The sequence below is a fragment of the Antrostomus carolinensis genome, unplaced genomic scaffold (assembly GCF_000700745.2).
Source record: "Antrostomus carolinensis isolate BGI_N321 unplaced genomic scaffold, ASM70074v2 scaffold2939, whole genome shotgun sequence".
Classification (NCBI taxonomy): Eukaryota; Metazoa; Chordata; class Aves; order Caprimulgiformes; family Caprimulgidae; genus Antrostomus; species Antrostomus carolinensis.
Window position 1 is genome coordinate 33,368 of NW_010337694.1, and position 27,219 is coordinate 60,586.

Below are 27,219 nucleotides of genomic sequence, written 5' to 3' on the forward strand. Positions count from 1 at the left end.
AGAGGAAGACTGTATAGTGTCGCATTGGCTTTACAAGGCTGAGGGAAACAGGAAGAGAAAAGGAAGTTACCGAGTTGTCACATTCAAAGGTCCAGAGGAGAGAGAAACCAAGGGCTTCGTAGGCTCTAAATCACTTCTGAACGTGCCCGACTGGCAGGAAGGAGCACAGGGGCAGGGTACTTCAGCAGAAATACAGTTGAACAAAGAGGATGAAGAACGTGAAGAAATTAATAGCAAATATTGCCTCATTTGTAACGCTAAAATAGCCTAATTGTTAGTAAGGTACAAGGCGAGGGCCTCTGTTCATTCCCATCTGAAACACCGAAGCTCTGGATGGCAAAAGAGCTTATAGAAAATATATTCTCACAAACTAAATATTAAGCCAAATGCTTCACAAGTAACTGAAAGCAGTAAAAAAAACTAATTAGAGACCAGACCCATTGCTTCTCAACCCACTAAAACTCGAGGACAACATTGCATAGAGCCACCAAAACTATATGCAATGATAACAAAACTTGCACTCCATTTTTAACATTTATTGTTCCTTATTTATTCTCCCCATTTCAGACACGTCTGAGCTTATCTAAGTGTGCGTCAGTGGGAATGAAAAAAACCAACCAAACAAGAAAACCTCTTTCCAACAGCATCACAAACCACCTTTGTATGTCTTATGGACCAGAGAACGGGCTGATGGACACTGATGGTGTTGCTGGAGAGCACCATTCACAGGTCTCCCTTTTTTCTTCCCCACATCACTACAACAATGAAAAGAAATCACTAGGATCAGAAAAGCAAATGTTGTTTCTTGCCTTGGAATGAGGCCTCTTCCCAAACACCTTCATTTTATCCCGCAGGTGACACTGACAATACCCCAGCTATTGTGGGGAATCACACCAGACATCTGAGTGACACAAAGCAACACCCAGCTGAGGTGGGGCCTGGATTTCTGCTGCTGAGGTCCAGCATAAAACCCGTTCTTTCAGTGTAAGCAGAACCAGGCTGATGGTGTGGAACACAGGGAGGTCCTGGTCCTGCAGGCATCGCAGAGCAACACAAATGTATCACACCACGTTCTAGACAAGACGAGGATGTGCTGAAATCAAAAGGGGACCCAAAGCATGGATAGAAGGAGAAAGAATTTGATTTGTTGGCTTTGCAGTACAGACGTACCAACAAACTACCCCCAGTGAACCTGATTCACTGTCAGCCTTCACTCTTCTTCGTCTCGCTCACTAAATAACTAGATAATAAAGTTATGAAAATCAGTCTGAAAGATCAGGTCAGAAAAAGAGAAGTTGGACACTGCAACCGACAGCTCAAGAGGGCCCGAGCTGCCACTGTGAATAAATGTTTATTCACAATCAGGTCAGAGCTAATTAATACAAAGTCTAAAATAGTGTGACAGTGGATGCAGCTGATGGTGTTAAATCATAGTCCGTGGTGCTCCAATTAAAGCTGTTGCATAGCTGTTCTTTTCCTCTCTCCTGCTCTAATAGGCATCCAGGGAAAGCGAGGTGGTGCCACCTGCTATAACCTTTTTTTTAAAAAACTTTTTTCTTTTTAAGTTACTATTATCCAAAAATTTCAATTTACATTAACAAAAGACTCCGCCCAAAATAAGTAAGAAGTCAAAGATACTTGGAAAATATTTCTTTTTTGAACTTAGGTGCTCATCTTTTTGTCTTAGGAGAGTAAGTTACCATCTAATGTGATTCCAGAAAATCCAGAATTATTTCCAGAAATCAAGAGCGATATTGAATTTCCACGTGTCTTGCCAACACACTAAATGTTTGGTAACTGCACATAAGAAACGTACCGGTGCAGCTGCCCTCAGAGCGCCGCCTCTGATCCCTTTTGTTTGCCTTCAGACTATGCTAAACTCAAATGCACCGTGTCTCTGTGCACGTATTCAACAAACTGGGACCAAACTCTGGAGAAGTGAGACAGGATCTTGTTAGATCATCAATTGCACTTCAGCGCGGCTCTGTGCAAACAAGATTAAATGTGTGGCGAGTTCATAGGCGCCGCTTTTGTCGCTCCTTAAATGAAAGCGGGATCTCATAATTAGAAAAAAGCAAGCACTTAGGTTTCCCTGTTGGTGTGCTCTGTAAGAGATTTGGGTCCGAGATAAGGGATGAACAATCTAAAATTGTCCAAGTTTAAATATTTTATTAGCTCGAGGCAGTGGAATCCAAAAAAAGTGCCTATTCCCTCATTAACCCAATTCGGCAACTCTCCTGCAGTCTGCCACCCACCACTTGCGAGGATTTCAGAGACAAAGAGCTGTCTCTGAAAAGGCAGGTCACAGCACGCCCGGCTCCCAGGCAGGCACTGCTGCAGTCTGAGATGGAAAAAAGGATGTGTCCGTCACAGCTACAACCCTCATCATCTCCACATGACTGCACCAGCTCCTGCCTACCTAATCTCTTAGCTGAGTTACCATGCAGATGACTTGCTGATCTCTTTCTAATGTTTAGTTTAACATGTCTTCGGTTAGCACCAGCATATGACAGTACTGACAGCCGTGGCTGTTCCTTTTTAAATATCATGTCAGAAACACGGCGCAATAAAGCCGGGGATGCGCTCCATGGCTCTGCGCACCATTATGATAGTATGGGCTTCTTTTTTAATGAGGAAGATCTGCATCTCGGGAGCTTTTTTCATGTGTCAGGATGCGTGGACAAATCAGCAGCACATCACACTGGCCAAAAATGAAATGCTGACAAATGTAGATATTTCAAATTTAATTGACACCTAAATGTACTTGAGATAGAAAAAAATACATACAGAAAATGTGAGCACAGGATATGGGAATTAATAAGGAGAATTCTGTAATCATTTTAAAAAGATATTTTGGTTATGAGAAAATTAAATTTGTGTGTTTTAGTAACTGTGTTCCTTTTTCCTGATTATAGAGATCACGGCACAAAGGGGGAGTGTGGACTTGGCATTAATCTCCTAAAAAGGGCTTCCTAAATTTGAGGGAGGATTTTTTTTTTTTTAATATATTTGTTTAAAGAACAGCTCTACAGTAGCTCTAGGGAATTAAGGAATTTGTCCCTCTTAGACAGTAAAATGAAGAGAATGAGGGATTTGGATGCAGGAGCTTTTTCTTGCCAGTATGAAATAGGAGACTTGGGACCGAGGGGATTACCCGTCACTATCCGGTCTGAACAAAGCACGGACCTATCGCTGCAATTCCTTCCTGCATCTTCCGAACACTCAGCACACCCAGGCGTGAGCTAACAAATATATTAAAACATCCGTTTGACTTTTAAAGTGTGGCTTCGTACACTGTCAGTGTTCCTAGGAGCAGGATATTTCCAGAAAAGCAAAAACATTAGCATAAAGGATATTTTAAATTAAAACAACAAGAATTTGCATCACGCGTCATCCAACCAGATGGCAGAGACAACAGCTGGTGACCAGCGCACCCAGGGAAGGCGGGTAACTCGCTGCTTTACAGCTTTTATGAACTTCCTACAAATTTTCTAGAGAGCTGGAAATATTAACAAAGAATTTAAAGTGGGAACAAGCTGGCTGAAAGACATTTCACATTCTGTCCTATTACTCGGTCCTAAGGACCTGTTCCCCAGTTTCCCCTGCAGATATCGCATCCCTTTGCAAGGCAAGTCACACGCATTCGGGAGGTTCGCTCCAAAGCAGACAAACAGGTCCTCAAATTAAAGTTTCTTTTAAAGCATCACACTGGAAAGGTGGGAGAGCCAGGAAAACCGGGGTTCCCACAGGGCAGCCCTGCCTGCCTTGCGCTACGGCTCTTGTTTGGCAAGGCCTGTAACAAAACCCAACTCGGAAAGCTTAGCGGAGATCCTCGCTCGCGGCGATGCCACGGGAAACCTTTACATACCCCAGTTCTGAGCAGCAGGGCCCGGAGAGCCTGGGTGCCACAACCAGAATTCAATGTGCATCCTGAGCCTGTCCCATTAACACGACCATCACACTGGCTCCGCACTGAACTCAGGGTAATAACCCGCTCTTGCTCTGCAGCCCGTTCTCATTCGTGTGGTAGAAGGCAAAGCCATTAGCTTCTCTGCTCAGTCCTACACGGCTCTGGAAAGCCCTAATGAACTGCTGCAGCCCTGACGCGGGTTCAGCCAGCCCAAGAGCCTTTTGACATGCTGTTAATTGTGAGCCTGACCCTCTGATTTCCTATTTTAATTTCCTCCCACTCTGCATGCCCTGGAAGTCAGCTCGTAGGTACTTACAGAAGACAGATCCTAGAGCACTCTGGGAGCCTGTTCTCCATTTAATAGGAAATCTTGCTGTGGTGTAAGAGAGAGCTCTCAAAAAACTGCCTCGCTGTTAAAAATGCAACATCTTCTTTCTGTGAACAACCAACCACTCTGTGTTTAAGGATGCAAGTCCCACATGTGTAGGACTGTCCCTGGTGGTAATCCAGCGTTTTCTGAGCTCTCATCTACACATTATCCTGTTACCTTATAACTAAAAAAGTTTTTTTAAAAATTAAACATTTTAGATTTAATGACAAATTTTTAAAAATCATAAACATCACAAACCTTGAATTATTGATAAAATTGTAAAAAACCCCACAACTTTCCATTGAAACAGAAAAAAAGAACACTGTACATTTTGATGGGAGAAACAAGAGTTCTTCCACCAGCTCTTCTAAATGTGATGGTTTAACATCATCTTGGTTGTCCCTTGAAGTCCCTGCTCCTGCCCTCTTGTGTTTTAATTGAAGACTGATTAGAAAATGAGCGTATATTCCCACAAAACAATGGTGGTTTTTTATACACATTTAAAAAATTACCTCATGTAACTGAAGATACAAATTTCCTAATATAAGAAATACAAGAAATGCATCAATAAATGTAACAGCTGAAAGGATGCCTACATAATGGTGTTTGCTGTCCAGAGATGACATGCAACGTTACAAATGGAAAAGAGAGTGCCCGGTGAAATGGGTTCACTGGGCGCCAGGCTTGTGCAGTGGTCAGTGGCAAACTGCCCTGAGGATCCTGCCCTGAGGATCCTGTCCCTGGCAGTGGAAGGAGGATGCAAAAGTCACAGTCTGAGACCAACATCCTGGGAAATGTCTCCGAAGCCTTCATGTAATCCTTCAACAGTTAGTGCTAGTCTTAAATATGGAAAGAAACTCCTCATGGAACAGAAGCTCCTCCTCACAAACATATCCCACACGTGAGCACCTCAAAGAAGTAACTGCCTAATGGTTAGTTTTGGAACCAGTGCAATTAAACTAAACATTTTGGTTAAGTTTAATTTAAAAGCTCCTTCTCAGCACTGCTGCTGCTTTCATGGAATGTCCTCTGATCCACAGTGAGGGTAACTCCAAGGCTACCGAGTGACATGAGTGAAAATATACACTGTGGTGTTTTCATCCATTTTAGTATTACCCAAGAGAGAGAAAACAATGCACATTTTGTATAGAGACAACACCTGGCTTTATGTTTTCATTTCAGAACAATATATGAAGATTATTTCTTACTGAGACAGAAAAAAAAGTTTGTGAAAAGTGTCATGAAAATCTTGTCTTTAATTACTACTTTAAAAACATTTTTCCTTTATTCAAAATGTAATTTTGAGATAAATGGTAGGGAAAAAGGTCAGGATTACTGTCCTTCCCTATTTCAAAGGCATTCACCTCAAGTTATTTCTCAGGTAAGCCATTTACTTCAGCTTTAGTTAAGTAGAAGGTTAGATATTTCCTCCACTTTTAATTTTGAAATCACAATTGTAGTGTCAGTGTCATCACTGTGTGTTGCGTGTCCTGTCTCCCCTCCTGCCCCAACTTGTTTTTATTAAAACACTCCAACCAGACACCTTACAGAGATCTGGTCGAGTGCAATATTCTACAATTAACCCTCTGGAAGCAGTTATGTCAAAGTTTGTTTTGCCACCTGAAGCTGACGACAGGAAAGAATGAAAATACATCAGTTCCTGCTTTGACACTGCGCTGGAACTGGATAAAATATCAAAGCTGTGAAACACCAGGAAGAGACCACAACTGGTACCATGCAGCAACTGTCAGTGCTATTGGCAACGTGACCTGGTTTTCTTCCGCATTTAAAAAATGGAAAAATCTATTGGTAAAATGCTCATGAAGAAAAATAAACCAGTTTACAGCTACAAAGCGCCTTCATTATCTTTTGTAGGTCATTGTCAATCGTTTTCACAAAAAAAATTTCATAGCTAACTCTGTGAAAGCAGCTGAATTGTAAAGACTCACTAAAATTAACAGCCAAGTAAAACCAAGTAAAATAATAATTGTAATTCAAGATATTACTAGCATTAGTATAAATATTATGTTTATCATTCGTGTTGATGTTTATTTCTGTTCTGATACTGGCTGGAATTGAAAATACATGATAGCAGTAAGTCACACTAGAATGTCAAGAAGCTTTTGAATCCAAATAAGCCTAATCCTTCATGTGAAACACACATAACGCTTAAATTTACTCAAATATCCTTCACCTACATGCATTGAGTCATCATATTAAATGTTAAGGAAAAACTTCTATTTTAAAAATTCCTACAATCGTTGTGCAGGGACAGCCGTGAGCCCTTCTGCAGATCTGCAACCTGCTCCACAAGAGGGCAACCAAATCCCACCGTAAAATGGATAAATCATCCTGTAGAAAAGTGACCATTCCTTTTAGCTAAAAGCTGGAATATCTCCCCATCCTAGACTGCCTGGGAAGAAGCTAGCTACACACTTAACTTTGGGGGGTAGAGGGAGACCCAACCTCCACCTCTTTTCCTCAGACAGGGAGCTGATACACATGTGGGAAAAGGGTGTGTTTAAAGAAACCAGTAATTTTTCTTTTTAGGGGATTTTAGCATCTTCAGATACAGCACATATCCTGTAAGCTTGGGCATCAGCTAAAGCATCTCCCTTTACTGACAATAAAGCCACCACAGGCTGGGACATAAACAAATAGTGGGAAGAGGCCATGATACAAGCAATGACTTTGTGCTGCAGGTAGAGATGAACTGAAGGAAATCTCTGTGACCGATCAGATCCGTGCAACCATCACACAGTCCCCGAGTCTTCTGCTCGCAGTTTGTGAGCAGTTCCAGTGTGACTTCCCACGCTAAGGCTGCACTGCCACAACACTGCACCTTAGGAAAATGCTACTCCACTCACTGTTCAAGGACACTATCAAAGGTGCTTCTTTGTAAAAAGTACTTTAATATGTGACATTCGTGAAACTATCTGAAAAAAATCTCTGCAAGGTAACAGAATGTGATGTTCATATGAACAAGAGAGATGTTGGGACAAACCAACACATTTCAGGCACTAGCAGTAAGCTACGGGAGTGTAACTTAGCTGGAACGTTACCCTTGCTTACTTCATATTCAGATCTAAAGAGCTGATAAACTTGCTGGCACTATGCAAGACAGTTAAGCTCCACAAGCCTTCACTAGAGCTCATTACAGACTTGCTGTTAATGGGACTCTACCAGTCACGAGACACAACGCTTACTGCCATCCCTACAAAAGAAACAATTCTGTATCTTCCAGGTGGAGCTCGGCAAGAACAGTGGATTTGCAGGGGTGTGGCCAACAATTTCGTTTAAAGCACAGTTCAAAACAAAACAACAAAAAATGAACAAACCTCCAAAACCTGAAAACTTTCACTAAACAGGCTGATCAGATTATGTCTAACTTGGCAAACCAGAATTTTACAACAAGTAAACTTTGGTTTCTTGCTTTTTCACACTTCCTCTAAATTGTTCCAAAAATTAAAAACCAATTTTTTGTTAGTTAAAAAAATTACTTTGATCTGTAGTATTTTTTAATTTCTCCTTTGGCTCGTTCCAGTTCTGAATGCAGTGTTTGTTGATGCAACTACAGAGAAGCAGAGCAGCAAAGTACTTACTGTTCTGGACTAGAAACTGAAGTCCTTCGTCCTTCCACAGCAATATTGCTCTTGGGTCTCTTAACAACATGAGGTCTTGGTGGGCGAACCTATTACATACACACACATAGAGGGCATTTCATCACATACTTCAAGCTGATCAAACAACAGACATAAATAACAAGATATACATAACCACTGTTACCTTAAAGGCATCTTCCATTTAGAACTGCTTTTAAACTTATTTTTTGTGCCACAACGTTACAAATTAATATAAATATACAAATTAATGAAAAGTATGAATATAAACTAAAGGGACCCATAACTTGGTTAAGGACAAAAAACCCACATGTTTTTGAATGTAGCAGCTTCAGCAGCTGAACAGAAACTCTTGCCAGACATATTGTCATTATCACCCCTGATGTTACGCTAGTGTATGTTTTGTTGTCTGTAATAAAATCCAAAGCTTTTCTGTGGAAGATGATGTTGCTGCCAATCCAATCTTAAAATAACACATCCATCACTTTCTAATGTTCAGGAATCAAGCTTATTCTACTGGCACAAGCAAACCAGGTTAACTTCACAGAAAGGAATAAGCACACGTGATCAACTATACAGGCAAAGTTTGTGTGTGTGCCAGCCTACACCAGTGAGAGATCCTCTCGATGAACTTACCCCTGCGAGTCAAATGTGAACATGTGCAGCACCGGGGTCAGGCTGTCCAAACAAGCTTTCCATTTTTTGTTCAGAAAGTACCACCTTCCCTGAAATGGACTCCCATTTGTTGGCTTAGCTGAATGGTAGTTTCAACAGAAATCCCCAAAGCCCTCAAATGAAGTTAGGAACACAACCCAACTTCTGACCTCCCTGAGCTTGTGCTCCCTGAATAGCCACAATACAAAGGAAGCCGTTAAAGCCCTACAACCTGCGTGCTCCTTGGATGACTAATGAATTTGTTTGCAATGACGGAATAGATGCAGATTTTCCCCCGACCTCTGCAAGTTTTCGTTGGTTTTTTGCTGATTTTTAAAATTTATTTATTATTTACTGGGGGGGTGGGGTGTTTCTGGGCTTTTTTTATTTTATTTTTTTTTCCCTCCAGGCACATAAACCTTAAATTTTCTTGCCAGGGAAAAGCCACCAAATTGTGTGTAGTGTTTCTGCACTAGACAACAGTATGCAGAGATAGTAGCAGGATCATTGTATTGAATTTTCATTTCAAAAGAAATAGTGCACAGCAGATATGATGAAGAAATCTAGAGATGTATTGCCACTATTTCTTAGGAAAAAGGGCTTATAAAAAGGTCAGATGTTAAGGTCTTCAAGATCAGTCCCCACACAAGGCTGCTCCTCTATACAATAAAGACGGCTTAAGAATGCGAATTTATGGCAGGAATGGAAGGATTAAGTTTGTGGCAACTTCAACTGAACTTGCAACGTGGTGAAACATGGGGAAAAGAACAACAGAGCTAATTAGACGAGCTGAGCTGTCAGAGTGCGGCTGAATGGCTCGGTGCCAACAAACAAAAGGAATGGGCTGGCAATCAGCAGGATCGATGAAGAATACTGCTTCATTAGGGTTGATAAAACAGAGAGAGAGAGAGAGAGCAAGGGAGAGAGCGCGCGCGAGAGAGGGGGGAGAGGCAAGAGGAACTGGGGGGAGAAGAGAGCGAGAAGGAGAAAGAGAGGAAGAGAGGAAGAAAGAAACCTGTTTAATTAAATCTGAGCTGGAAGATGATGTGTAAAGCTGGCTTGTCATCATGCTGTGAACACTTTCACCTTTTGGGTGGTGCCCTGGGGGAGTGATGGTGATGAGGGAGAGAGATGAGAGTTTTGGATGGCTCCAGGGGGCCACCAGACCAGTAAAGTGCAGGGTGACATGCTAAGTAGGATTTAGAGCATTGTTCATGGGGGACTGCAGGGAAAAGCCAGGAATCAAGCCAATTCCTCGCTGGATTTTGAGCCCTTTGTAGCCAAACAGGCAAGGTTAAATGCTTATCAAATGCAAAAATATGAGAGAAATCCAATTACGTGAGCGCACAGCCAAAAGAATAAAGGTAAACAGCCAGCACCGAAGGGTTAAATGTGCTTATTACCGTCCCCATCAACTTTATGTATAATTATTAAATTTTACCTTTTTTCTAATTGAATGAAGTTTCCAAACAGCCACTATTAATCCAAACAGATCTCTATTAATTATAAGCAACAAGCCTCTCTCTTTCATAAAACCACCACAACTCATTTCCAAAACAGCAGAATGTAGAGAACATCTCTGTTCTGCTTCCTTAACCTTGCTTTGCTCTGTGTTTTTGTTTTTATTATCAGTAATGACTCATGTTGCAAGGACTAGTGCCCATGGATTCCTCCTCATAACAGATACATCCTGAAAACTGTAAGTATTTCTCAGGAATTCTGGTACTATGTGGACTTGGCTGGAAGAGCAGAAGGACCCGGTCTCCTCATCCAGTGCTTGCTGTACAAGGCTAGGAGAAATTACTTGCTGATACCCACCTCTGTAATATATGCCAAGACTAAGAGAGGGAAAAAGCAGCTTGCACAAAGTATTTTTTACACACACAAAAAAATGTTTTTCAACTATTAAAAGCCAAATAACAGTTCTGAACAACAACAACAAATTTGTGTATATTTGGTACAAGCATATTTTGGGGAGTGATTATAATAATTTACATTTATCTTGAATTTCCTCTTGATGAATGAAGCATTTCTGTTCCACTTATTGACACAGCCAGATGAATGCAACAGGAGCTTTTATTATTACGTTTCCAGCCTTTTATCAATCACATTGGAAGCAAAGACAGTTGACACAAACACATTAGAGTGAGGACTATTAATGCACTACAACTGGGAGATTAAACAGTCCTAGCAAGACTTTGATGTAATAAATGACTCGAGCTGAACAATAGTGTTTAGCAACTTTTGTGCAGAGGAATTGCACTGTGCCCTCATACACCTGCCAGACACAAACCGAGAGGGCTGTGAAGCACTGTGGGAAGCCCAGAGTACCACGGACAGTTTGCTCCTAGTGCAACGGCTCTGGAAGGGTCTCCCATATCAATTTAAGAGAACACATACAGGCACAGTCAGTGCTACCTTTTAAACACAGAAAACAAATCTTCAGTGCAGGAATCCATAAAAATTACTCTGTTAAGCTAAACACCCAGAGTTAAAAAAGAGGGAGGAAAAGAAACACATGCTATTGAAATGTAACACAGGAACATGCACCAGAGATCAAAAGTTAACACACACCCAAGTGCACTTGTTAACCCGTTGACTGCTCATCCAAAACGTATTTTTAATAAGTTTTAGCAAGATTAGATTTGAAAACTTGCATCTCTCTCTTTCTTAGGTACATACATGGATGTATAAGGAAGCAAGGAGTAAGATGTATTTGCCTTTTGGGGGAATTATATTCATAAAGCAAAAGTCCTGAATAGAAATATATATCTTCCAAGGTTGTTGCAAAAAATAACACCCGTGACATAAAATAAACTGACACCACTTTCCTGTACTGCTGAAAAAGAAAAAAACCACTGGTGCAGATGCAGCACAGTCTCCAGTTTTAAAGCCATCTGGCATAGTTAATATATAACAATTGTCCTACAGTTAGTGTTTTGAATGCAGAACCGCTGAGATAAGGCACCCTTGCCTAACACAGTACAGGTACTGCACTGAGAATAATTTCTGTGCGGTTCTGCGGAAGAGTCGCTTCCTCCGGCCAACTTGCTGCGCCTACATTTCTCACACTCCATAATTACACAGAGTCCCAGCTCGCATTTTAAATGAACACAAAGTAGATCTGCATGTCGTCCATGATGTGGTACTAGTGTTCTACCGCCAGAACAGAGACTTCACTTCCTTCATGTGTACTCAACTCATCCATGCCATGGAGAAGAATTAAGCGTCCCAAATTAGTTTAAAGCGTAACTTGCAGAGAATAAATACTTTCTCTTCAGAATTCTGCTTCCTTTCATATTTGAGTTTAGTGCAAGTCTTCAAAAACTCACTGGCTAAAAACTTACACCAGCCTAGCAAGACTTTTTGTTTAAGAAATCACTGCAAAAGTGAAACCAAACGTTGCAACAGCACCATCAGTTACCTGCAGAACTGCCTGAAAGCTGCAGAACTCGCCAAAGAGAAGCAGAATAAATGCAGGTCCCAGGGCTGTGCCGCAGCAGAGAAGAAGGGAGTTTAAGAGCATAATTCACACACTGCTTTTTTGCAAAGTTTGACAACCAAACTACCAAGGTTTAGTAATGCTACTAAGAGCGTAATTCAGGCAGTGTTAAGCTGTGGCAGTGAAACAAAACTACCAGCTACTCACGGGCCTAGATGAACGCTGTATCTTTGGAGGCGGTGGCCGAGGCGGACGGAGTCTTTGCTGCTGTATCAAAGTGGAAACTAAATTAAATAGTCACCTACATGAAAACCTCTGATTTTGTGGCAAAAGCAGTACGAGTGGATGACAAGACACAATTCACCTTAACTTCATACTCACCTCACAAAATGCCATTTTTATTTTATTTTTCCCCAAACAGTGACAAATGTTGACAACCTACAAAGTGCCACAACAGGAAAGGCGGCTGTACCTGCCTGCTGATGTAGGCTGAATACGGCTTATTAAACCAAAGGCAGCACAATCAGCACTCCAGAGCAGATAATCCAAAATTCACTGAGACAACAAAGATGGTCAAGGTGGATTCTTGCACCTCTACATCCAAGTGTTCCTGACAACATTTATGCAAATGGAAAGAATCCTGCAAAGCAGGATATTAAAAAAAACTTTCACCAAAATCTCATGAGTGATTTTAGTGCTTGTGAAAACTTTTGGTAAAAGCCTCAAACCAGCCAAGACATTTAAGAGGAAAAAACTCTAAGTCAATTAAACTTTTCACACACTTAAAGATGAGCACATGTTTAGATACGGTACCGGATTAAGGTTTCAATGCATTGTCTAGAGCAAAGTGTGCTGTCGTTGTACAGAAAACTAAAAGCCCATCACCAACAGTTCTAACGAAGCCAGAACAGTGCATTGAGATGCCTATTTTTGTCTCTCATTTTTTAAATTAGCACTTGGCCAGCTCATTGCTTTGTAACAGCACAGGAGCTGTTCCAATCCAGTTGCTTTTGCCTGAGCCAGCAGCACGACTCTCCTCACACAGATGGCATCTTAAGGTATAGTCTGTCAGACAAGGAATCCACTGACAATTAACGAGATTCTAAATAAAACCATCCTAAAGTACAACTTTGATATTGAGAACAAGATTAAAGTTAACGTCCTTTCTGCGGCAGCTTGTGTGCATGTATTAGCACTCCAAGAGAGAGGTAGAGCCCTGGGTGAGGAGCACACAGGAACGTCTCTGAACGCCTGCTCAACCAGACGATGACGACTGCATCGCTGCCCCAGCCCACGGTGCCTTCCACAGACAAAAATCCATCAGCCGTACAGAGAAGGAACGGGAACTGGCAGTGGGAGTCAGCTTTGTCAGACAGAAAAAGAAAGCTCACACAGATTACTGTGCTTCTCTCCAAAAAAAGATTCCAGATTCATATTTGAGTAGTTCTTCACTTCTTACTAGCAGCCTCTATTCTAGATTGACAGACATTCTCTCTCAACTGCACACACACTGTGTAATAGTACAACTCCAGTCTACCCTTTTTCACCCCATTTTCCTTCTCTCCCTGCATCTCTGCTGACTTTTCTTTCAAATTTCCCCTTAAATTACACTTTTGCATCCATTGGTTCATTTCTCCTTACTCCTGTTGTCAGTGAAGGAGTGCCAGAGTGCACACGTGTACTTGGCTCAGCTTTTTGGGGTGGGTGAGGGAAAAAAACCAAAACAGGACACTTGAGCTGGAGAGCTGAGGCCAGAATTATTCCATGCAATAGCTTCCCTCTGTATTTTCTAAGAAAGTAAGTATGAAAACAAAGAGAATGAAGAGAGAAATGAGAAGGTGGCGAGTGGAGCTGGCTGCTGTTAGCCCTCCTGAGCTGTTTCTTCTGCACCTTCTATTACTCACAGAGGTTGAGTTAAGCTGCTGTGGATCTTCCTGTCTCCCCTGCTCAGGCTGAGAGCACAATCTTAAAATACATGTAACTTCTGTTATTTGATGCAGCATACTCATTTTCGATTATTTTTCAGAAGCACAATGGAACAGCTGCACTTTTCTAGTTACTTTGAAGACATTCACTTACTACCTAACAACTTAGGAAAAGTACTTGATGATGCGGGAAAACAAGATGCAATTATTATTCATTTATTTTTTCCAATTTTTTATGCCTCCTGCATATATACTTCCCTTTGTAACTTTCTTCTTTTCCTTACCTAGAAATTGTGAAAATTTCTACACTAGAAAATTCTCAAGTAGGTGATTTAGGTGGGAAATTTAAGTATTTTCCTAAAGCCATGGCTAGCAGTGACTTGAGCACTATTTATTTTCCATGACTATTTTAATTGTGGACAAATACGTTGTTATTGATATAAGAATTACAAGGTGTTACTCAGTATGTTGATGTCATAACTTCCTCAGTATTAGTTCACATCACCAAATGTGGTTTTTCTTGTTCCAAACACCCAGGAACTTTAATTGATTTGGGAATCAGTTTTGTCCTTCTATAGCAAAAGCCAGGATGACTTTTGAGGGAACAGGGCCAGGCTGAAGCACCAACAGTATTGGCTGAAGCACCAACAGCAGAATTATTAAAGCTTCTGAAACGAGTGTGATGAAGGCAGGCCTTTCAGAAAGCAAGACAGACAGACAGACAGACAACACAATAGCTGAGGATTACCTCCCAGCGAGATGGTCAATACATTGATTATAGTCACTGCAAGGACATGCACAACTGAACTGGACTTACCCACCCACCTGCTCGTTAGAGGAAAAAGATTTTTTCTGAGAAAATGTGCAACAGGATTTTTTAATTATCTGCCACATCACTGTTGGATTAGACAATGGCAACAACCCCCAAGTTTTAAATATTTGGGGTATCTAGAAACTAGGCTTTGTGTTAAGACCAAGGGCTCCTGAAGACAGAATTTCTCAAGGTTTATGATACATGCAGGAGTTATTGCTGCTCCCTGAGTTCACATCAGCTTCCATTTTATTTGAGGATTGTGAAGCAACATAGGTTTTTTTAAAAAAATATTTCTTTACTACATTATTTGCAATTCAGCCATCTGAATTTTGACACAACACAAAATAAACTCAAGTGTGATGTCATACCTGCAGTCATCTCTTCCCAGCATTCTCTTTCTTACTAAGCTTTCTATTGGTATCAGCCTTGATTCATTTTGCTGCTCTTCCACTTACTTTTTGATTGACTGAACTCTTCTCTTCTCTTCTCTTCCTGAAGTTACCACAGGACAAATCAATGCCACACAGACTGACATCTTGAATTCCAGGTGGAATTCAGTCCAGTCACAATTTACTGATAAATCCATAGCTTTGAAGAGTCATAAGCTAAGCTCCTTATGGATCTACCCTAAAAAAATAATCATCATTCAAATTCATGACCTTGCTACAAGATTTGCCAGCAAAAGAAAGGATGGATAGCTGCTTTTTCACTGTTGTCTGTGGCATCAGCTCCTTGAGAAGCTTTCTTCAGACAGCAGTTAAAATTCTGTATCTATCCACTGAAAAGTTTCTTCCAGTTGAGATTTAAATATTAAATATTAAAGTTTGACCTCTGATGAAAAAATAATTCTATGTTTCCACAATAAAGACACAGAGAAATGCTACTTTGGGAAAAGATTAAAGGTGTATAAACTTTTGCCTCTCTTGGACTTTTAAATAGGCATCGTGTAAACTTAACTCTCCAAACTGACCTCAGGACTTGGAACAACAGAGTCAAATCCAACACTCACATTCAAATCGATCTTACCCATTGAAGTGCTACCAGAAATAAAGTTCATCCTACATTTCTGAACCCTAAAGAGATCTGAATAGAATGGTAAAGACAAATCTACCTATTCACAGCAGCGTCTTGTCTCCATTAAATAGGGACAGGGAAATTGGCTTAAATCAGCGCTGTGAAGCACAGAGAACAGACAAAGGGCAGCGAGGAGTAACTGACGTGGGAGGCTGCCAGGAGATAACAGTTATTTGTCCTTTTCCAGAGCTTCAGTTTTAATGTTGATGTTAATATCTGTCACCAGAATGGGATAAGCAAGTATATTCAAACTATATGAAGGCCATATTTACTAGAAAAGCCACTGATTTGAAGTTAATTTGTTAATGCAGCAAAACACATTGTTTCTAAAAGGTCAGTAGGGGAAGCTGTGTTGGAATATCAACTTAATTACCTGTGCTGTAAGGATGAATGGGTACAAAACAGCACATGGCTACGTTGCTAAAAGCTGCTAAATTGCTATTCTAGGTATGTTCCTAAATGTATATGCTACAAGTTTTTTCTATGAAGGGAAGAAATGTCTAAATTAGCACTTTCTTACCAATAGCTGTTTACCAGCGTGCCTTTTTACTCAAGATACTTTCTTAATTGTCTTGTTCTAAATATTTCCAAAGCAATAAGACAGAAAATTTGCAGAAAGCCAATTTTATGACTGCAGATCTGGTACCATTTTACTAATTATCAGACAAGTGATTTTAAGCTACGAGATGCTGGAGGAAGAAAAATCTTACGTTCACTTTTACACTGTAAAAATACTATTTAAAAATTATAGATCCTACATCTCATAAAGTAACCATTATATATCCAAGGAACTTTCATAATACAGCTATTTATTTTTTTATATTAAAGAAACGTTACAAAAAGATAATTTTTGGTATGGGAAGTAACAGCTCGTAAGCAGAATATTATCTCAAACTAATTGTGGATGAATGTTGAGATTTTTTTAAATGCTGTATTCAAAACAGTCTTTTTGAGTAAATTAGAGGTACTATTTCATATGCAGCAACAAATGCAACTAGGAAAAAACTGCGTAACAGAAACACAACTAGATGAAAACTGGTTTGTCAGTACATATAGAAGGACGTGTTTCTCAATTTGTACTGAGGCATGTTTCTAATCATTTCCAAAGCAAAGCTTTTTTACATGAGTATCTTATTTCCTTCAGGACTGGTTTAAAAACTGCTAGTATGTTTTAAAGATAATTAGACATGGGAGAGACACGCACGATCCTGAATGTACCCATACTCAAACACACCATGCTGCAGGAGATCCGAACTGCTGACTGTGGAAGAATATGCTGGACCTCGACTGAACACTCAATTAAAAAAAAAAGGGGAGAAAATAACAACACTGAAAAATGTATGGTACCTAAAAAGATTCAGTACAGAAAGCAGATGGAATCTATGAGGCAGCTGTTTTATTATCCATCCAGATCCCGGCACAGCACACACACTACTTTTTAGGTACTCCCATATGTACAGCTCACAAACTGGGATGACAAGAACAGTGTACGCTTTACAACATATATTTTTAATTTACACTCTGAAATACTTCAACAGAAACCTGCTGGGTCCTGTGATAAAAATAATATCCATGTTTTAAGGGATGCCTCAATCTTCAAGCTGTATTTGTGGATGGGAAGGGAAGGACTGAATCTGGGAAAAACACAGCAATGCCTATAGCTGTGCCAGAACTCATGAAAGGGGCAGAGATTGCAACAGTTAAACACTCTGATTAGTTTAATGAGAAAACCAAGGACTATCCTCTTACCTTTCTAGCCAGCGACCTTCTGTTACATAACAGTGTAAGACGGTAAGAGAGGGAAATGAAAGGCAGGTGCCCTTAAGCTCCCGTTTCCCCTAATACTGAATAAGGAACTTTATTTCAGGCATTTTGAGTGATACCTGGGGTCATGGGATACTGCCAAAAAGGCATAGGTCCATCCCAAAGACGCTGAGAGGAAACTCACTCTTCACTAAAGGGGAAGAGAGGGGTTTTCTGAGAGTTTACCTTTGCTTCCCCTCTCTCCTGGATGCAACAACCTCTGTCCTTGCTAATCACAGCAAGAAATGTCTTTTTATGGTGCATCTAGATACAGAGCACTGGTAACTCATCCTCATTTGGCAGTGTTGATAATGTGTATCTAGTCACCTCATACTGTGCAAACAATCCCAGATAAGTAACTTTTATAAATATTAAACATTATAATGTACCACATACTACAGTTTTCTTTAAATCTATGACTTGCATGGTACTAACCAAATGTAGATCTAAACCAAGAATGAAATCAGGAGCATGGTATCAGGATCATGTATATCTCACCAGGTTAAATGGCTGCTCCAGGATGAAGCAAACAGGCCTCTTAGCTACATCCTATAATCTGCTTGTTATGGAAGAGTGCCAGGGACAGAAAATCCTAAAACCACAGGTTACGCTGCTGTGGATTATCATTGTTTGTAGCCAGTACTATTCTTAAAACATGTGGCTAAAATAATAAACTCCTTGGCTGTAGAACTGAATGGTATTTTATTTCTTTTGTATGCAATTACAGAAAAAAGGGAAGAATTTTGAGAATTAGATAGATATATTTTCCTATGTGTGCAGTAAGTGTTGAGCAGACAGACTTCAGGCCGTGCCCCAAAGTAGCATGTGTTCTTATACGATGTTGATGGGAGGAATACTACGTAGTAGCAGTTAACTTGTAATGGTATCTGTGGTTTAAAGACCTGGCAAGACTTCTTATTCCCTAGCTCCAGTGACAGGAAAGTTCATACACGATGCAAATGAGCAGTACAAAACCCATAAAAGATTCTATCAATAGTTTCAGATTGTGACCACTTAGTTCTTCTACTTCACTTTTTATCTGCTGTGCAGTTGAAAATAAACCCTGACCTGCTCCCATCCATACATGCATTCAACTCTTCTAAAACACCATAAAAAACCCCCTAACTGTATTAAACTGATGTTATTCAACACTGCAGTTTGAAGGCTCCTGACATTTTCCAAAGGATATGACTGTCAACAGCCTCTTATTTACCTGGCACGGTTCCCAGGTGCCTGCAGACCGAGTTTGAAAACCACTGGAAGTTAAGCTATATATAGTCGGTATCTCTTCCCTCAGGAAACAGATGCCTATAGAACACCAAATATTTAATTCAATCTAGAGTCGTTCTGGTTCAAAAAAGCCTCATGCATTTTGTTTCCTATTTTGTTTATATGCAGTGAGGCCTTAGATGACTCTCAGAATCATGCTGCAGACAGCCAAATACATACGGCAGGAGCAGGCTGGCGTTCTTCTAATCCCGTTTCTAACTGCTCTGTTCCCTTTCTGTAGGGCTTTGACATGAGTGTTCCTTGCTGACCCTGCCTTTTGCAATCAATGCTGTTTGGGTAAGGGGGTTATCCACAACGATTAAATGCATACACAGTGGTTTTGTTCTGAGAACACATCAAGGAAAAACCAAAGAAATTTCTGTTTAGAGAATGGGCTTCTAAGTAAATTTCTCCGAGATACTCACTTTTACACTGCAGCCCATTCTACCTGCTCTCCTTGTCCCTTAGGGCAACCACTGGTCACTTAGTACCATTTTTTTCCTTGTGTCTTTGATATTTTGTCACCTCCTTTGCACCTAATCTTTTGCTCTAGATTTTTCCTGGACCCTGTAATAACAGCAGAATCCTGCACTGACAGTAACGATGCCTCAATCCCAGACGTGTTACTCAGTGAACACACAGGTATGTTCATGGTACTAAGGCACGTCTAACACCCCGAAAATAACATATCCCATGGACTCTACATTGCATGACATGCCTCAGCCTGGAACCAGCATAACTTCCATTTGTGCAGAAAGAGAATAAAATCACAATCATCTGTCACAATACTTCACAACGAATGGACCATGCAGGAAAACTTCCTTAACTCATTGAACCATGCCCTTTCTAGCAAAACAGAAAGGAGGGTGTTGGTTTTTTGGGTTTGTTTTGTTGGGTTTTTTTCAGAGCTATTCACAGAAATAAACCAAGGAAGAGTTTGAGAGAGAATCTCATTGAGATGATGTACAAATTTCTAAAGGAGTTTGACCAAAACAAGGTATATTTTGCAGTGGCTTGTTTTCATGCTGTCTGTTTCTCAACATACATGGATGGAGAGACATGTTGCAAAAAATCCCAGACCCCAGGAATATATTTATCCCCATGTGTTAAAGTCTATCCATCTACTATCTCAGCAGAGTTTAAAATCACAGCTAATAGGTTAACAACTGTTTTTCTTCTGCTTCAAATGAAGAATATCAGAAAGCTGGGGGAATATTCGGCTTCCCAATTTGTACTGACTGCTCACTGCTACCTGCAATGTCTGTTTGACAGGACTGACATTTTGTACCGCTGTGAGATGGGAAAACGTGTGACATTTTTATTCATGGTGGCGTACGCCCTTGTAATGATCAGCCCTGGTCGATGTGCTTACTGCAGCAGCCCCGAGCCCTCGGAGAACAAACAAGAACCGAAGGTGCCAGCAGTTCGGCTGCCTTATTAAACACCACCAGGATTCTAACGAAGAGCAACTGCTGGAAAATCTCACTGTCAAATCCTCAAGGACATTGTCAACATGGAACTAACTACATATATTTTTCATTTAAAATACTGGAAAATCCAGCAATACAATATTAAATACAAAGAAAAAACCCACGCCATTTGGTGTGTGTTCTCTTTTTTAACTGGTCATTTTGTCAGCTTTACGTTGGGCTTTCTGTGGGCCTGATACTGGAATTCAAACCAAGGAGATCATGCGACCCACGTGATTTAAAATGTTGGAAAATGAACATATCCCTTATTATCTTTTAACAGCTATTCCTCTCTAGCAAGCAGAATCCTTGAACAGGGGAAAAAAAGAAAAAAAAAAAGAAAAAGAGATGGCCTCTCATTTAAGGAGTTCTATGAACAGCAGCGACTCTGCTTCTTTCAGCTTCATCATTCACTGAGGAAGGCTGCATAATTAGGGGGATCCTCCTCCCCACAAACACACTAAACTACATGGCTCCTGTGTCTGCAGCACGGCACTCCCCAAACATTTCACTTGGTATTAATCACTCCAGTTCTGAAGGGCAAATCCAAAAAACGCCTGGCCAAACAAGCAGCCACAGTGAGGTTAGCAGTTAGGAGAATCCTATGTTTCACATCCTCTCTCCCTTTAATCTTCTAGTTTAATCCAGGGGCCCAGAGGTCAATTCAGACAGTTCTGGTCTAAATGCATGTATCAGCTTCATAAGTAATACATAAGAAGCTTCTGGAAGCTGATCTACATTGATAGACTAAGCAAGTCATCCATAAGATCCTCTGAGCTTTTCTCAAGTTGTCAATCTAGGTGATTTGGTTAGCCTTGCATGTACTGATGTATTTATTTTATATGTATGTATTATTTATAAAGCACAATTCTTCTCCCACATGCCAGCAGTGATGGACCAAGATACTCTCTACAAGATATTTATGGGTTCCTCAACATAACAGGACTAACAAGGAAATCCTGCAGACGTGTTACAGCTGCTGTTGCTTGTCACACAGCCCTAGGAGGTCAGCTCAACCACCGTATTTTCTCCATGCACACAAGTGTTACGGCATCTGACTTTGCATGTACCCAGGGCAGTAAATTTATTCTGAACATCCCTGTTTTAAGAAGTGCTTGAAATGCTAAGACAGTTGGAAAACACTGAAAACCATAGTCCGGAATGTGCTTTTTAATGGATGAACACATCTGCTGGATGCAGGACTGCAGCCACATAATCTTACTGCAAAGCATGAATCCCTGCATAGCATGAGCTACATACATACCACACTGCTGTAGCAGCTGAAGAAGACACAGCTGCCTGGTTGCTCATTAGAAAACACTGGCAAGCGAGTGCATGAGAGGCAGTAACCTTTGGGCACGCTCTGCAGGTGGTGTACATCTTCCTAAAGAGAGCGCCAGGTCTCACTTGTCAAATATTTACACGCATGACAAGAGTGCAAGCCTTTCAGTTAGAGAACTCCTATCCCATGGATTGCCACTTCCACAAATCTTGCACACCACAAAACAGAATTTCAATCAAATTAATTATTTTCTTGTTCATTGACATTGTTTTAAGTCCCACGACTAGGAACACCGTCCCCTAAGAACCTGGTGGGACACTTGAGTGGTCACACGCAGACATCAGATGGACAAGTGCTTCTGGGCCAATACATTTGCCTTTCTTGCAAGGTGACTTTTACTGAGCAACAGTGAATTCCCCCCTGAAAGGATCAGTCAAAGAAAGGAGTGAGAAGAAATGACGGTAGAAAATATGCTTTCTGAAGCCAAAATAATTTTAAAGAACTAGGCTTATACTTTTGCTACATCCACAGAGAATCAAATGGAGAGAGGGAGGAAACTCCATGTGGCTCAGCAGAAAGGAACAGGGAGACCACATCGCTCATCAGTGGGGAAGAGTGGAATGGAAGCTCATTTCCTTAACGGAGGTATCTCTGTTGTCAGAACAGTTCAGAGTGGCCAGAACAGGAGGCTGCCTTTGCAATCATAGCACACAATTGCACCAATATTAGAAAATGAACTTGTTTTCCCCTTTCCCCTTTGGTTTCTACCTCAGTGCCACACAATGCCTGCTGTGATCCAGGGGAATCTGCTATTGTTCCAATGCACCTGGGTGTGAAGGGAGTCACAGGGTCTGGCAAAGGAGCCTTCCTACTTCATCCCTTTTACCCTGGAGATAATCCCTCCCTCTGCTGCCTCTGGCCTCAGCGATCCAGTTCTGCATTTCTGGAATGTAGCTGGCTGGTTTTCTCCCCATCTTCCCCCTGACCTCTTAATGCCATTTAATCTTCTTGAAGAAGAAACCTGCCCTACAAAGCAGAGCTGTTTGTTCTGCATGTCTGAGTGCAGATCATGAATAGGAAAAATGAACATGTTCATTTACAGCAAATAAACTGGCAATTTCCATTTTCTGGCCTGCAGAAGTTTAACAGCAGTAAGAATCAGCTGGGAAGAGAACTCGGACAAGCCTTTTCACAGTCAGATAAGCTGCTTTAGTACATTAACATATTTTCCATTTGTCACATAGATATTTACATTAGCCTCCAGAATATTAATTCTCTCCAGTTTGCATCCAGAATGGAATATGATTGAATCTCCTAAGTAAAGACATACTAGGAAGAGTCTTTTGTATTTTATTAAGCTTTACCTTTTGGTACCTAAATGGAATAAAATATTTTGTTTGCTGGTATATAAAAATAATCCACAGAAACATAAACATGCCTAAGCTGACAAAAGACATTCTAATTATAGTAGAAACAATCAGAAAGCTGAACAGAACTTCCAGTGTAATTTGCTTCTAACGAAACGATACCCTTTCCCAAGAAATGATGTTTCTGGTAGCTTACCGTTTGTTGTTTTAATTGTACTAGATCAGTTGTGCTACTGACTATTAAAACCTCCAGAGAAAGAACCTTCCTAAGTAGAGATTTGTTTTTAAAGCATCTAGGCTCACCCCGTCTTGTGCTTAGGGCACGAAGGCTTGATTAGGGGTGGAGGGGTGGGAAGCAGCATGGATAGAAGCGGCAGCTTCATTAGGAGAAAGACACATTAAAACCAAGTATATTTCTGGAAAACAAAGTGCTCCCTTTACTTCTCAAGAAGAGGGCTGCAAGTCTGCCAAACATTAAGTGCTCTAACCATGTGACCCCCACAATCTCAGCCTGTACAATGGTACAGATTCTCATAGGGCTGGATGGACACACCCCGGGACACACAATTGCAGTGGTTAAAGGGACCTGTCAATGTGACTGCTCGTCTAAGCAAAGTCTCAAAAACTTACAAACCACACAGCATTTCCTCTCCTGCCTGCGGTACACAGACACTGTAGGTGTTCAGCACAGTACTGGTTGTGGGTCCTGTCAAAGTAGCCCCTAATAGCTGCTTGCTTGGACAAGAAATACGTTCAAAACAGTCACAGTGGCACAGCTCAGTGTTTATTGTCTGCACAGCTAAAAGATGACAAAGATAAACATGTGTGTTCTACCTAAAAAGTGGGAGTGGATGCGTGGAAGCAAAAGCTACAAACACCCGAGTCGCACATCACCTGTGTCAGCTGTCCCTCTGCCCTGCGTGTGGTTAGTGGGTTCACGGTGCTGGCCCTGCCTGGCACCACTGGGAAGGATCCCAAGGACACCCATGGCAGTGGATGCTGGTAGTTGAACATGCAGAATGTGTTCTGATGTTTGAAGTCAGTTTTGGTCAGGTTTTAAGAAAAAAAGCAGGAAGAAAGGAAGCAATCATAAGGCACTCACAAAGCATTTTATCTTCTACTGTAATTAACCTTACTTTTCCCCAGACCAGAGAGTACTAGTCAGTACTACTCGCTCTTCATTTGAATCCTTTTCTTGGCTTGAAAAATTGTTCCCTCTTCTCCCCACTCATTAAACCTTAGTTGCCTGTATTGCTCTTGCTACTTGTTGAATACAGTTGTATTGCCCCGGAGTTGATGATGACAGTTCCTTAGATTTGGTTGGTCTGAGGGTCAATATTAAAGGTATGACCTGAGTAAACCAAAAAAGCACGCCAAGTCAAACTGGACAGAAAGCTGCGGTAACGCCCTTCCACTTCGGTCCTATGGAGTCTTGTTGTTAACACTTGGTTTAAATCTTCATTGCATTGCCCCAGGCTATTTGGCTAAAATTCTTCTTTTCACATCAAGGAGAGCTTTCCCACAATGTCTTAGTGTTACAGAAATCCCGTATAAACAACTCTCTCAGACAATGCCTGATAGCCAGTGGCCAAGATGAGCTACAACACTAGGGAATCTCATACAGTTAGATAATTGCTGCTAAATTTTGGAGAACAATCAGCTGAGGTGCTACACATTCAAAGCCATTTCAAGAGATTTCACGGATATTTTTTTTGTAGCCTAACAACTGCAGCTACACAACTGTATTTGGAAAAGCTAGAAACTACCTCACTATAGGGTGAGAGATAATGAGTTAAAATTAAAGGTTGCTGCTGGCTTGCTAGCCCATCCCCCTTTAGCTAATCTGTCATGTAATGAAGAGAAGCACCTAGCATAGGACAGCTAGCTGCCGGCTCACTTACAGCGAGCTGATTAAGAATGTTCAACCAACAGCAGACTGCAGACCTTTCCGACGAAAATAAATAGACTGTATGCAAATGTGTTTGTCACTTTGACAGCATGTCTCAATTAAAGCATCTCGCTGCTGTTGGTAGGCTCTCTCACTGCAGCGCTATGGACGAGGCTTACTGCATTACTGATACACAGGGCTTGACCCTCATCCGCATGCATGCATTTTAAAAAAGTCTGCCTTTGCCATATACACTGGCATAATACTAGCAGACACAGAAAGCAAGTGACAATGAGAAAAAAGCCTCTTTCATCCTCTTCAGTTTATAAGAACTGTGAATGCACAAACAGCCCTTATTGCAGAGTTCTTGTGGCTTTTTAATTGTTCCCACCTACTGTATTCTAGACAGAGTTAAAAGTGACACTAAAATCTCTCCCTTTAATCACTAGTTAGAAGCCATCTCCCATTTAAACAGTAAACATTGCTGCTTTTTGCCTCCCCAAAGCCTTAATTTATCTTTCATAAATCTGAACATCTTTTCCTTTTGAATGAGAGAATGATTTAATTTTCATTTTGGCATTGGGCTATCAGGAAAAAGGGACCCATGGAAGGACAAAGGCTGTATGCGAGATAGCCCTACAACTGCTAAGTTAGATCATTTTTGGAAACTGACATTTGTAATGTAATGACAGTAACAGGCATTTAGCAAGCGAGCCTTTTGCCACAGCCAGTGGCTCAGGAAAGCTCATGTGTGTTTCTTTTGACACACAGAAAGTGATCATTAAAAAATTTGAAAGTGACCATTAAAAAACCTCATTAATTTAGATTTGTGCTTTTCCACTCAATTATATATTTCATTAATTGACCAAAATGTTTGACCCATCCACCCTTCCTAAAAATCTAAAGGAAAAAACTGAAAGTAGATGAGAATAATATCTGGATTTCCGACTTCTTTAAATGAAACGTAACATTTTCCTGCTAGAGCTAGATGGCTACATTTCTCCAGTAGCCCAAATTCCTCCCAACTGTATTGGCACAGAAAGTAATTGAAAAATAAATCACTACTGCAAATAATTAATTGGAAGAGAATCTGTTTTTTTAAAAAAAGTCTCCAAGTACTTACATTTAGCACAGTGGTGAAAGCTCTGAAAGAAACAAATCTAATTCTAAAATGATGCAGACACCATTGCTCTGAGCAATTATTGTATCTCGTGCAGCTCCATCTAAAACCTAAACAGACAATGCTGCTATACTGACTAGTTTCTCTTAATAGGTACTTAGCTAAAAATCTGCTTTGCTTCACATTTCATAATGACCAATATTTTACAATTGTTTGCAAATTACACTATGTTTCCTCAGAAGAAATCAGCTATTCACTCCTGTTTTCTCATCATAATACTATAAAAAATAGACAGAGAGAAAGGAAAGAGAATTATGAACACAAATAATGGAGTTTTTTGAGTCAGGCTACACTTAACAGGGGAACACTGTCAAACTGATAGTAAATTCTGTATGTTTTTCCATGAAAATCACAGCAACTACAACATTTTTCTAAATAACTAGTTCTTAAAAAAAAAAAAATCACACAACCAAACTCACGCTTTTGCAGGCGTATCAAAAGAAACACTGTAAGAATAACTAATGTGTAGAGCTTGGTTGTCAATAAGGAAATACAGAGTACACTAATAAGCTATTAATTGATTTTTCCATCCCAGTCCATTGCATTTAATTTTCAGAGAATGTTAAAGTGCTTTAATAGTTGGATGTTCCATATTGACATTAATCTGGCTAGATAACAGAAGACATTTTAAATTACACATCCTCAGTCCCGAAGGCTCTAGTACTTTGCATGCTAAAAGAACAGCAAAACAGTTTATAAAATTGCTATAATAACATGCTTCCCCCTCAAAATCATCACATGTAAAAAAGCAATCTGTAAACCCCAGAAAAATCAAGTTTTTAAATCCCATTTAAATAGATACAACAGAAATAAATCTATAATAACATAATAAAGTTACAGAAAATAATGAAACAATTAGCATATTCATTACTGTGAGTTTTCTCTGAACTATTTTTGCTGAGTCACACAATTTAGAGAAGTCTAACGCTGAGACATACCTGACCAAAATGTACTGTGATTGGTCTTCTGTCTTCTCTTAATTTAGGGTCCTTCTTCTCAACCAATGGTGAGGGCGCTGGCCTTGGTAGGGACTCCTCCGGGGTTGCAGAACACCCATTCTCAGCAACATCCTGTATGGCAGGAGAAGGTGAATAGCATGGCCAGGAACATTCTTGAGTAAGGGGAAGGGGCACAAAGGAGACACTAGAGGAT

General features: G+C 40.5%; 1 protein-coding gene across 1 annotated transcript in view; it reads right to left on the reverse strand.

Annotated features, from left to right (window-relative positions):
* Nucleotides 1-27,219, reverse strand: part of LOC104530603 (DENN domain-containing protein 1A) — a gene marked incomplete at its 5' end in the record, with an annotated part of 179,147 nt that overhangs the window by 4,474 nt on the left and 147,454 nt on the right. Inside the window, 5 exon segments of the mRNA XM_029086801.1 lie at nt 1; nt 4-38; nt 7,883-7,971; nt 12,204-12,263; nt 27,006-27,137. The exon segment at nt 1 is cut by the window's left edge and continues 87 nt beyond it. Of these exon segments, the coding sequence (XP_028942634.1) occupies nt 1; nt 4-38; nt 7,883-7,971; nt 12,204-12,263; nt 27,006-27,137 (317 nt within the window).